A 12,968-nucleotide genomic window follows, 5' to 3' on the forward strand; every position below is an offset into this window, starting at 1 on the left:
GTCTCTTTAGTAATTCATAAATACACATATTAGATACTAATTATGTTGTCAATCATGTACAACAGATTTTATTCTTCTGTATAAAAAACAAATTCAAAATATAACTAAAATAACCGATGAATCTGTCTGCTCAAGTTTCAGAGAGAGACAGCTAAGAGCAGCATACCAAATGCTAAAGAATTTTATTTCTTGAAATGAAGCCCAGATCTGTGAATGTTAGGAAAGACTCACAAATACGAAAAACAACGAACCTTAAAAATTACTCATAATGCTAAAAATTAAGTTTAAAGTGAGCTAGAAATTAAAAGAATCAGGTTGCAAACAAACCAAAAATCTAGACTAAAAACATTATGTCCGGAGAATAGTGGCAGCAACACCAGCAAGACTTGACTCTCTTGTGACTCCACAAGAAGCTTTTCAGTGCTGGCTGTGGTATAATTATTGAACAGTTCGGGTTGGAAGGGACCTCAAAGTCCATCCAGTTCTACCCCCTGCCATGGACAGGGACACCTCCCACTGGATCAGGTCCAAGGACCATCCAACCTGGCCTTGAACACCTCCAGGGATAGGGCAGCCACCACCTCCCTGGGCAACCTGGGCCAGGGCCTCCCCACCCTCATGGTGAAGAAATTCTTCCTTTTATCTAGTCTAAATCTGCCCTTCTCCAGTTTATACCCATTGGCCCTCATGCTATCACCACAAGCCTTTGTGAACAGTCCCTCCCCAGCTTTCTTGTAGCCCCTTCAGGTACTGGAAGGCCACTAGAAGGTCTTCTTGGACCCTTCTCTTCTCCAGGCTGAAGAAGCCCAGCTCTCTCAGCCTGTCCTCATACAGGAGGTGCTCCAGCCCTCTGATCAACTTTGCGGCCCTTCTCTTGACCCATAATCAGATAGGCTGCTACAAAAAAATGATTATTTTGTGACCATTTCCTTTAACTGCCTTCATATTTGGCACACTAGTGGCACTGGTATTGCCTGTCATGGCCAGAAACTCAGAGTGATCCCGGTCCCTGGATAAGAAGGTCTTTTCTACCTCAGCACTGGAACAGGCTGCCCAGGGAGGGGGTTGAGTCACCTTCCCTGGAGGAGTTTAAGGCATGGGTGGATGAGGTGCTGAGGGACATGGTTTAGTGATTGGTGAGAATGGTTGGACTCGATGATCCGGTGAGTCTTTTCCAACCTGGTGATTCTATGATTCTATTAGTGGATTCTGCCGTTAAAATATCACCAAGAAATGTTGCTTTTGCCCACCAAGTGAAGTCCTTAAAAGGAGACGGTCTAAGGAAAGTACGCATAGCCATTATTTGGAAATCTGTGTAAACACATGATAATGCCCCATCTACACAGAAGAACATCTATCTCTTAAAGACCATTAGCTCTCCATCAGTATTAAAGGAATAGTATAACACTTAATAGTACCAAGCTGAACAGATTGATTCCCCATAAACTCCACCAAGCACCTAACACAAGATGTATAACAGTCAAAACACAAAAGTTACCTCGCTGTGATGGTTGCGTAGCCAAGCTCAGCCTCACTTACTGTGCACAAGAACTGATGAACTGGCCTACAACACGCTGCCAAACGGACAGTCCACACGGGGAATGAGAAAACCAGCGCTTTAATAAAACAGAAATCAAACAGAAGCACTCTAAAGTCATTGGCAAATGGAAGTATCCAGCTCTGGCACCGCAGGAATGGAACATATTGCCTAACCACAGCACATCCGGAAAAAAGAAAAGGAAACTAGGAAATGTAGTTTTGACCATGCGGTCAGTATATTTGTGAGAAAGTAACCATTTCTAAGGAAATTTTCACCACTAAGAGCAGTCTCGCTTGTTCTTTATTTCTTCACATTTTTTTCCTAGCAGATATCATCTATTAACATCTAGTTCTCCAAATAATTACTTTTTACATTGAAGCAATTACTGTTTAACGGTTTGAGGACTATGCATTTCTCTAATACAGTCTGAGTAATTCTAATTAGCAACATGACACTGCTGTATCATCTGAAAACACCTTGGACTGAAAGGACTTGGAGAGTAATTTGGACTTTTGTGAAGGAGCAAGTGGCAGAAAGAGACCCTGGAGGCTTTGAGATCCCACTTAAACAGAAAGAAAGCATACATTTCAGGTACATAAACTAAGTGCCATACTAAAACCAGATTTTTCAGGAGCTATCATGCTTTCACCTAACCAAATTTATGGAGCTTAACAACGAGATGTATTCCTGCAGCAGTCCTTCTACAGACTAAATCATGATCTTTATTTATTTTAATGACAGCATGACAAGGTCACATTTCCTAGAAAGATTACTTCAATGAAGGCAGGAAAAAAACATCAATATAGGACATTGGGGAATTCTTCCCCAAAAAGGGTTTATCAAGTATGTTTTTCTCAGATTGCAAGGCATAGTTTCAGCTTCTCTCTGCAGTGAAAGCAAACAGCACCTAATACATGTTTAATTCAAGAATTCAGACTATTTAACTTATCATAATGCAAACAAGTTTTTTATCCATGCTCATGCACAAGATAGAAGAATTACAACAACACATTAAAAAAAGTTAATCTCTTTGTAAACTGTAGAGCAGTAACACTATAGAGGCTTTAGGCATGGTTAGTGAATATTTACTGGGATCAGTGAAATGGAATTGAAAAGAAACACAAACCAAAAAAAAATATCCCTCAGTTATTTGGCAGCAATTTATCCCAGCCAGTTAATGCTAAATACAAGTGCTAAAAACACAAAAGAAGCAAAGAAAAAAAAAATTCAATTCTCTCCTTATATGTTGGCTCATTGGTTTAAACTAAAATTTCTAAACTTAGCTTACACAAATTTTCATTGCAAGAATACCCAAAAATGAGTAAAAATCCCTATACAGTTTGTTTATCTTTTAAGCAAACAGTACTAGTTACCCAGGACCAAAGATAAAGTTTTGCTGCCATCCCTTGGAAGCCCTGTACCTCATCACCCATTGCTCTTTTTGATCAACATGTCTGGGCTCTGTCCCTGCACACAGGTAGCAAGTTAAGACCAGCGGTAAAATCGTCTTACAGAGCAGCTGAGAGAGAAGAAAAAAGTAGCTAAAACTACTTCAGAAAGAAAATATCAAGTACTATCAAAAGGACTAAATCAGCCTCTCGGAAATCTAGGACAATGAATCACTCTTGATCATTTAACACGTTATAAACATCCAGTAAAGTTCTTATGGATTACTTGAAAACAGAATAAGGTATAATTACAACTAGGTAAGGTGTGTTTTCTTTGTAGATGCTAAAAACAGAAAGAAGTTTTTAACTAATCTATTTCTTTTCTATTTCTTGTGTTTTCCCAGTGTCGAAATACACTTGGCTACGAGAAAAAAAAAAAAAACATAATGAGGAGTGATGTGACAGGGAAGTTGCATTTTTGCAATGGGAATTTTCTTGTTTCTCTTTGTTACACAGCTTGTCTGAATTGCCACACAAAATAACTGATCCTTACCTGAAACAATGCATTTTCCTTTTTTTTACTGAGAGAAATGTGATCATTAGAGATAAATAAATTGTTCAGTTACAGATGGGATGTCAGACACCAGCAAGCCACTGCCAGCTTCAAAAACAAGGGACCATTCATAACTACAATTCATATTCTGTTCTCATTCTTCTGAAATCTTGGCTCCCCTTTTACCATCATTTGTAACTGTCTGTACACTGAAAATAGATATCTACCAAACAATGTCTTTCAGCCCAAGACCAACTCCCTTTATGGCTGCAGTTAAATTTAAGCGGTGTTCTTATTTCAGTCCCCCCAATCATAGTAAATTGCATCTTTTTATTTCACTTTAGTCCAAAATACAAGCTTCTGTCCCCTAAGCATACTTCACTTCCATAAACTAAATCATAAAACATGCAAGTGCTCTTCTTGTCAATATTATAGAAGCCCAAATTTAGCTACTTCCTTTCTTAGTCATAAAACGAGCTTAAACCAGTTAAAACCTAAATAAATGATGAATCATTTACTAAACAACACAAAAGGTAAGTAAATAATCTGAAAGAAATATATACAGTGAAATATATATAGCACATAACAATAAACAGTTCCCATAGCAGAGAATTACAGTTGTCTCTACAGCAAGACATAGCAGACGTCCAGCAGCTCCCTATTAGGGTTAATCAAATTTTTTTCTAAGTTTTTTTTTTTTTTTGTTAGACTATGTAAACCCATCGCTTCTATGAGAATATAGTTTCTACTATATTCACTCTTACTCTCAGACTCAAGCCAGACCTCCTTCTCAGGGACAGAGGAACTATGACTATGTTAGGGTTCCGGTGCTGGCAAGCAAACAACAAAAAATAACCACAGAAAGACACAATCACAGCACCCAATCACATACAGGATATCCATATTTAAGTCCGTGGCCTTCTTGCTCTATGTCTCTCCATATTAGGAACAAAGAAATATCCTGCTCACAGCCCAAGAGCTGATTGTTTGCATAAAAAAGTGTACAAAATGCTTTTAGAATTGATGTCTAGAAGATAGCCTGAGTCCGTTTTCAATTTAAAAAAAAAAAAGTTCATGCCACTGAAGAACATTTTGGATCCCAAAATTCAGCAAAACCAAGTTGGTCACCTAGTCTTCCCTACGCTACTAGGGACAGAGGTGTAGGTGTGTGAACCTACACCTTGTCATTAAGGGCACCTCATGCTTCCCAAACGAATAAGTTACAAGTGTTTCTCAGGCAAAGAGAGTATTTGTCAGTAATACAAAGACTTTGCTATTAAATTCATTCTCACAATGCCTTCGTACCAACACTAGAATTTCAGTATTTGACTTTAAAACTGTATATAAATAATTTCCTATACAGAGGAAACAAAACGTACCATCTGTTCACAACTCGAGGAGTGCATTGCGATGCAGCCGTACTCCAAATCTCATCACTATATATTAACCTAACTTGATAGGCTCTATTTATTATAAATCAGAACTTAAGGTTTATATTAGGTCTTACAACGGTTCCAAAAGGCAAGTCAGTGTAGGACAACGGAGTTGAATTGTTGACAAGGAGACTCAGATTGAGGAAATACACACATTTTCTAATAGCTTTCACAGAAAAATCACGAGGTATAGTGCCCTGTACCAGAAATAGCGAGAGAGAGACACAGAGATTCAGAGATAAATATGAAAAACAAGAAGCCTGTTTGACACAGAGAGTACACCCCCACCTCCAGCTTCCCTTGGGCAAGAAGCTGTTTGTCAGGTATCCATCCTGCTGAGCAAACAAACTTGGTTTTCCTTTTGAAACAGACTGAGATAAACAGCTATTATGTCCTCATTTAAATAAAAGGACTTCCACTTTGCAAGATCATAACATGTTTTTCAAGTGAAAAAGATGAAAAACAGCCAGAGACCACATCTCCTAAAAATGCAGAAATAGCACAAGCACCAGCTACCACACATGACCACAATCCTAGCATTAACCACCCAGTCTCCAGCACTAGATGGTCAGCAGGAAGATGCATCATCTACAGGAGAAGCAAAATGCGAGTCTTGCTTCTCAGAAACATCAGCTTTTTGATCTCTTACTGCATAGCCCGCAGTCCACAGCAGGGTTTTGTTAAAGACACTTCATTACAGCAACAAATTAAAAACATAATTATAACTTACAGCCATGATAAAATCTGCCATTTTCATTTAGGTTTTGAAAAATGAGTTTTCTTTTGATAGAGAGAAGAAGAACCATCTTCTTTTCTATTTCACAAAACAGCCATGGAAATTTTTTTCCATATGATATCTTACATACCAGCCCTTTGTGCATAAATTCATATGCGCAGACACACTAGAGAAGGGAACACGAGCCAGTACTATACTCTCAAGTGTCAATTTAGGAAGCAGGTTTTTTGCATTATGCTCTTAGCCAAGGAACCCTTAGGGTCTACCCGTCTCCAATTGCTCCCTGGCTAACATATACATGCCTTCAAAATATACACAGAAAAATATTAGGAAGTTTTTAATCATGGCTGGAAGAAGAATTTCTTTTTAAAGCAGTCTGGAGGAGGAAGCATATAGGCATTAATTTTTCTGAAGTTCCTCAGCACCTGAATTTGCTCCGGGGCACAGGAACTAACTAGCACAGACTTGTCACTGCCTAATTAGCAATGCATGAATGGAATGTCCAAACAGCTCTGAGCAGATACGTTGCATAAGCATAATAAATGAAATAAATAAAGGTAAAATATGCTATCTTCCATTCCACCCCAACACAAAGTTGAAGGTTTATAATTATTTTTTCCCTTTGTATATATTGGAATCATAGAATGGTTGGGGTGGGAAGCGACCTTAAAGCCCATCCAGTTCCATCCCCTCAGCCATGGGCAGGGACACCTCCAGCTGGATCAGGCTGTTCAAATCCCCATCCAACCCAGCCTTGAACACCTCCACGGATGGAGCAGCCACAGCTTCCCTGGGCAACCCGGGCCAGGGCCTCCTCACCCTCATCGTGAAGAATTTCTTCTGTATGTCTAATCTAAATCCTCCCCCTTCCAATTTAAAGCCAATCCCCCTTGTCCTGTTACTCCATGCCCTTGTAAAAAGTCCTATAAATAAATTTGTGGAAGATACTTGTCAAAGCCATGGAAAACCTACTCGACAAGAATAAAATTGAGATTTACATTGTAAGGCATACACCTGCAAATAGAAAGGAACCACACAATTTTCAACACTACCAGCTATATTTGATAGGCTAATAAATAAGTAAAAGAAAAAATCCCCATGATGACAGAACTATAAAAAAAAAAAAGTGAGAGATTTCATCTGTGGCCCCAGTTCAGGATTTTAAGATGATTATGCAAAAGCTTAAAATATTTTTTATGCTGTATCGAAGGGCCCTGCACCCAGCAGAAGCCTCATTCTCACCACAAGCCATAGTAACCCACTCATGTGCCCACTGCCTGAAGGCACCAGCAGTTTCTGCTCATCACTTCGGAGCAGACACCATGGGTGGCCGATGTATATGCATGCCAAATAAACCCTCAACCATTCAAAAAAATCCCCTTTGTTTCCTTCCTTTAATTGTTACGTGTATTTGCAGTTGTACTTGGCCCTAGAATTCTTATTTTCCACCTGAGAAATAGCTCATTAGAGTTATCTAGAAAGCAAACTAAAGTGTATTTTTGTGTAACTATTAACATATTAACATGCTGAGGGGCATGATTTAGTGTTTGATAGCAATGGTTGGATTCGATGATCCGGTGGGTCTCTTCCAACCTGGCGATTCTATGATTCTATAATTCTATGATTTATCTTCACTGATATTCCCTCTACTAATATGCTTTTTTAAGAGAGTTAACAATATTAAAGTGAAAAACTGCACAAGTTCCAATAGTTTCAGACAAAGCTTTCAGAGATGACAGGGAAAGCATCCACTGCCATTAAATCAGGTAGAGCAGAATCTCAGTTTATGTTAAATATAATCCCAGTCCATTAAGGAATGGCATGTCTGAAAGTAAGGACATGATACACATAGTCACAAACTGCCTCGCAGAGAAAAAACCTTAATTCTGGAACCGTACTGAATGACGTTACCCTGAGTTTTTGTCAGAGTATCCCACGCACTGACATGCTGTGCAATGTTGGAGCTGTTGCCACAGCTATTAGCTGTCTTTGAAGAATGGCAGCTCCTGCTCACGTGGAAATATTGATTCCTTAGGGATGACAATTCCCCCATAGCAGTGCTTTGCTTTGGAGATGGATTATCCAATAGAGACAGTTTCACAGTAACTTTCACTAAACAAAACAGAGCTAAATTCAGGGTCCTGATCACATGGATTAGGACAAGGACAGGAAAAGCATCTTTGCCAACAATAACCTCAGTGATATCTCAGAGCATACATAAAGCTGTCAACAATGCTGGTCAGAAATCTAACCCATTAAGAGCTGATTTCACAACTTTCTGCTTCTTTCCCATTCCAAATTTCCTAGGTAGTACCTAGTAATACACCGCTGTTTGTGTGTCCAAGCTAGAGAGAAAGCACTTTCGATCTAGCATGGCACTTCTCAAACTCCTAAAGAGTACAGCTGAACAAAACTAAGATAAATCCTCTTTCACACTTAAATGGCTTCGTGCAAGTATAGGTTCTGTGTAAACAATAAGTAAAATGTCCTATCAGCAATAACATATATTATTAATTTATACATATATCAGTGTACATAATAGAGCTCAAGTCCTATATATAAGGGGCAGATCAAAAATTTATGGGAAAGTCACAATCTTTAAAAATATACTAGCAACTTTACTGAAATAAGAACAGCTGTACTGGGTTCAACCACAGGTCTCCGTAACCCAAGCCCCCACTACCTTGTGCTTTGGGATGATAAGAACAAGCATATGATACTTCTTCTAAGAAGTCTCCAGGCATTCCCATGGGAATGCATGCTGGCTAGAGAGCTGTAGCATCAGAAGTAGGTCCTTCAGCTACAGTCCTCAGCAGACACTGCCCAGCTTAAGTATGCACATGCCCTAACAGAAAACAACTCCCCCCTTCCTCAAATAAGACTCCAAATCTCTCCAGGTATTTGAGACACTGGTCCAAATATCCTGCCTGTGCCAGAGGCTTTACTTGTTTTCCTCCACAGGGCACCATGTGCATGAATGCTTGAGGATGTGAAAGGACCTGATGAAGGCGTGATGATGTGGTCCACACAGCATTACCTTAGAAAACACCTGTGTGCAGATTTGCATTATAAGGACCAACAGCTTCCCAGCTGTCTTCCCATCATACTCTCACAACACCAGCAAGCAACGTATAAGAATAAGACGGGGTAGGTGACAGGAGCTCATATTTTAGCCAAATGTCACTGGGACCAAGTCTTAAGGTCTTATGGGGAAAGGGAGAGTAGGGGAGGTAAAGATACTTTTGGAAATATAATCAAATTGTCACAACAAAATTGACTTAAATTCCAAACTATTTCAATTACCTTCTGGTGGTGGGGGAGGGAATTCCTCTGTGTCCATCCTAGTGCATCCACTGTGCCGTTAGCAGACTGAAAAACCCTGCAAAATAGAAGAGAACATGTTTTGCAGATGAACATAATTTCCAAATGCTGAGACATTCCATTTCAATTTGGCTAAGCTCAAACCTATTAGCTAATAGCATTATGGAAGAAAGGAAATGTGCCTGGCTTCTTGCTTCAAAATACATCTAGTCCAAGTTTTTATGTACACAGCCCTCAGTACTGGAGCCAATTCTTGCAATGATCTCAATAAGCCAGCTGAAGAAAGATGAACTTTTCAAACTATTTGGTACTCTGCAGCTCCCACTGTGACAATCACAAGCAGATTACTAAAACGTGTTATTTCAGTGTCTGTTTGGAGTATATATTCTGTTTCAAAAATCTCCATGAAGGGGAGGGGGATAAAAATTCTAGAAAGCTCATCAGTTTTAATGATGCTTTTCTCCATTCGGCAATCAGAAACCACAAGTTTTAACTACACACTTTATACACAGCTGCTTTTTTTATTTTCTTTTTTTTCTTGGCAATCTTCAAAATTCTGCTTTGAGCCCCCTTAATTCCACCTCTCAAGGAGAGTAAAGTACCAGCAAGCAGTCTCCTGAGCAGCTCCTCTTTCCTCCTCTTTTCTCAAATACTCTTGGTCTCATGTTTTAAGGAAAAGAATCAACCTAGAAAGCATTCCCATATGAGAAATTTTCCTTCCCCATAACAGCACTGAATAGTGATATCCCAGTGTCATCTGGAAGGAAAAACTGGACCTGTTGTGCTGAGCAATGGACACACCCTGCCCCAAAGCCATTTTCATTCTAACTCAAGAGACAGCATAGAGTATCAAAAATAAAGATGTCAGAAAAAGTTTAGGGAGGAAAAATAAGTTTCCAAAAGTCACACAAACCAGTGGAAGAGCTAATGGTAAATTGTCTATCCTACTATTGAGTAGCACATAGATGTTAAACTCAAGAAGTTAACATTTCTGCTGGAAAGCGTCCACAAAACAGCTCAAGCCCTTGGAAAACCTCCAGAGCTGAAGTATGAAAAGACAAAGCTGAAGAAGATGGTGAAATTCAAGGTACAGTGGAGAAAAAATAAACCAAAGGAATCGGGGTACAGAGGTCAAATCAAATGTCACTTACAGAAGAGGCTGCAGTGAATGGGAGTACCTTGGAAAAGGATCCAGCCCTGGGAGGTGCCAGGTGATACACCTCCCTGACATCAAGTATGGAAAGGCAAATAATCAGGACACACATGCCAAATAATGCAAATAATCAGGACATAACAACTCTGGTAGCGCAAGATCATCATATGATGACACAATTATTAAGAATTGGCATTTTCTAAGCATACAAAATTCCCTTTTAAATCTTCTTAAGCTTTGGCGATTCTTAATCAAGTCCTAAACAAAAACAAAAAAAAAAAGCCAAGGCCCAGAAAGGATTCATAAACATATAAAGCATCTGTCTACAACACAAAATATTCCCTTACGTGCTTTCACTATACAATGTTCCTTCTAAAGCCTCTCTCTACATTTTATATCTGCAGAGCTCACAGGCGTGTTCCTGTTTACAAATGTCTGGAATGCATCATGCCACACCAAAATTGTCAGCCAAAATGAGGGAAAATCATGGTTTGAAGAAAAGGCTACTTTTCTTTATTCTCTTAAAGCTGAATCATCACTGGAACATAGATTTTTCAAGTGTGAAATATGTAATAACTGGCAAACTTCTGAAAGTTAGTCTCAGCAACATTTCCAAACACATCTTTAAGGAGCTAAAAGCTCTTCAGAATACTCTCTTCAATTTAAATTATATGATGCAAGTGTATAAACACCTGTGGAAGTTAACTTCAATGATTTTAAAAATCAGTTTCTTCCTCACAAGGAAACACTAATAATTAACATGCAGTGCCGAGCTACGGAAATTTCAGCTTGTTTTCAGTTTTGATATAGCTCACAGTGCCATGCTTCGAATTACACAAGAATTGTGTTGAAGAAGGACACAGAGCCAGTGTCAGAGTCCTAGACACTGACCTGCTTGCCCCCATCTGAACAGTGCAGTTATTCACAAGAAGAAAGATACGTTTTCTCACTTAAAAATGCCTTAGGGGTTGACATGGCTTTAATTCATCTTGAAGTTCCACAGATTTTTCCCTACTTTTTAGACACCGAGACAAACATTGCAGCAGCAAAGAGAGCTTGTGCACTGTACATTCCAGTAATACCCAACATAAAAATGACATAATTGCCATTCTATGTAGCAGACAGCATGTTCGTGGAATAATATCTAACAGCACGCTATCAAAGAGAAGTCTTTCATTCTTCTGTTGAGTGGAAGGGGGACTAACTCGAGTTAAAGAAGTTTAAATCAAGATTAAGCCATGTGATTTAATTCAGCTAGAAACACACAGCACAGTTTGCATTTCTAACTCAAGCGGTTTTCCCATTGTGAAGAAATCAAGGAGGAATCAATGAAGGTTTTGAGACACTGGAACAGGTTGTCCAGGGAAGCTGTGGCTCCCCATCTCTGGAGGTGTTCAAGGCCAGGTTGGATGGGTCCCGGAGCAGCCTGATCCAGTGGGAGGTGTCCCTGCCCATGGCAGGGGGGTTGGGATTAGATTATCATCCCTTTCAACCCAAACCATTCTACGATTCTATGATTCAGTTGCTAACAGTTACACACCACACAGCTATACAGGTGCAGTCAAACAGTAACCATGGAAATCACAGCTCAGATGAAGCTGAAAGGGACCTCTGAAGGCTCTCTCATATGCTTAGGACAGGCGTCTTCAAAATTTGATCAGGTTGCTCAGGGCCTTTTCCACCCAAGTCCTGAACCTCCCATTGAAAGGTGGAGGTTTCACCACCTCCCAGGACAGGCTGCTCCTTTGCTTATCCAGCCAAATCAAGAAGTTTTTCACCACATGCCCAACTGGAATCACCCTCACAGCAGTCTGTAGCCACTGTCTCTCAACCTCCCAGTGCACTCCTCTGATGCAACCCTAGCCCCTGTCTTCTTTCCAACCCTGCCTTAGGGAACAGAAGGCTGCAATTCAATCCTTCTCAGTTCTTTCTTTTCAAAAGGACACAAATCCAATTCCCTCAGCTTCTCCTGACCCCAGCCATGGCAGTGGCCTTCACTGGACTCAATCCAGTTTGCCAGTCCTTCACTTGTACTGAGTCCCACACCGAGCAGCGTATTCCAGGTACAACATCGGGACCATCAACTGTGTGTTATTTAGGTTAATGCAAAATTAAGTTAAGAAGCTTAACTATGTGCTTTTAAGACACAGAGTACCAAAATGTTGTAACAAAGGTATTTAAAAATTCCAATTAGAAAAGAATAACCTGTTAAACGTGAACCACGTGAGCCATTATATTCATGTGTATATTATATATTTTCACATTATAAGAGTGTGTGTCTGAATAATTAAACAACTGTCCTGACTTACTGGACATGACACACAGGTTATCAAACTACAGAGGGGTTTTTTCCCCCTGAAAAATTGATTTCTAAAACACAGTAAAACCTCTAGTTAATGACTCAAGCTGCTCCATTCCAGACTCCATAGCAACCACAGAAACACAGGGACAGAAAGTAGATCTTGAAGCTACCCACCCCAGAGTTTAAGATCCCCCACTGGCTTCTAGCTGCCCAACAATTCATCTGACTTGGTGCTCATCCATCACATTCTTTCCTTCCAGGTAAAGAGGCAACAGTGGGCAGTGTGGACCATGGTGGTGGCCTCAGACTGCCTACTTTCCATCTCTTCCCCACATTTCCCACATGTACCCAACATACAGCAGATGCTGGGAAAGAGATCAAGAGCTGGATGCAGTATTCCAGGTGAGGACTCACCAGAGCAGAGGAGAATCCCCTCCCTCAACCTGCTGGTTACTTCTTTTGATGTAGCCCAGGATATGGTTGGCTTTGTGGGCTCCAAGCACACATTGTCAGCTCATGTGGAGCTTCTCATCCACCAGCAT

General features: G+C 40.0%; 1 protein-coding gene across 3 annotated transcripts in view; it reads right to left on the reverse strand.

Annotated features, from left to right (window-relative positions):
• ARHGEF10 (Rho guanine nucleotide exchange factor 10) overlaps positions 1 to 9,029 on the reverse strand; it is a 104,161-nt gene extending 95,132 nt beyond the window's left edge. For all 3 annotated transcript variants that reach the window (XM_069851543.1, XM_069851544.1, XM_069851542.1), the window contains exon 1: positions 8,954 to 9,029. In XM_069851543.1, the coding sequence (XP_069707644.1) occupies positions 8,954 to 8,990 (37 nt within the window). In that variant the 5' untranslated portion in view covers positions 8,991 to 9,029. The remainder of the gene's footprint in view (positions 1 to 8,953) is intronic.
• Between the last annotated feature and the right edge of the window lie 3,939 nt (positions 9,030 to 12,968).

The sequence above is a fragment of the Phaenicophaeus curvirostris genome, chromosome 2 (genome assembly GCF_032191515.1).
Source record: "Phaenicophaeus curvirostris isolate KB17595 chromosome 2, BPBGC_Pcur_1.0, whole genome shotgun sequence".
Taxonomy (NCBI): Eukaryota; Metazoa; Chordata; class Aves; order Cuculiformes; family Cuculidae; genus Phaenicophaeus; species Phaenicophaeus curvirostris.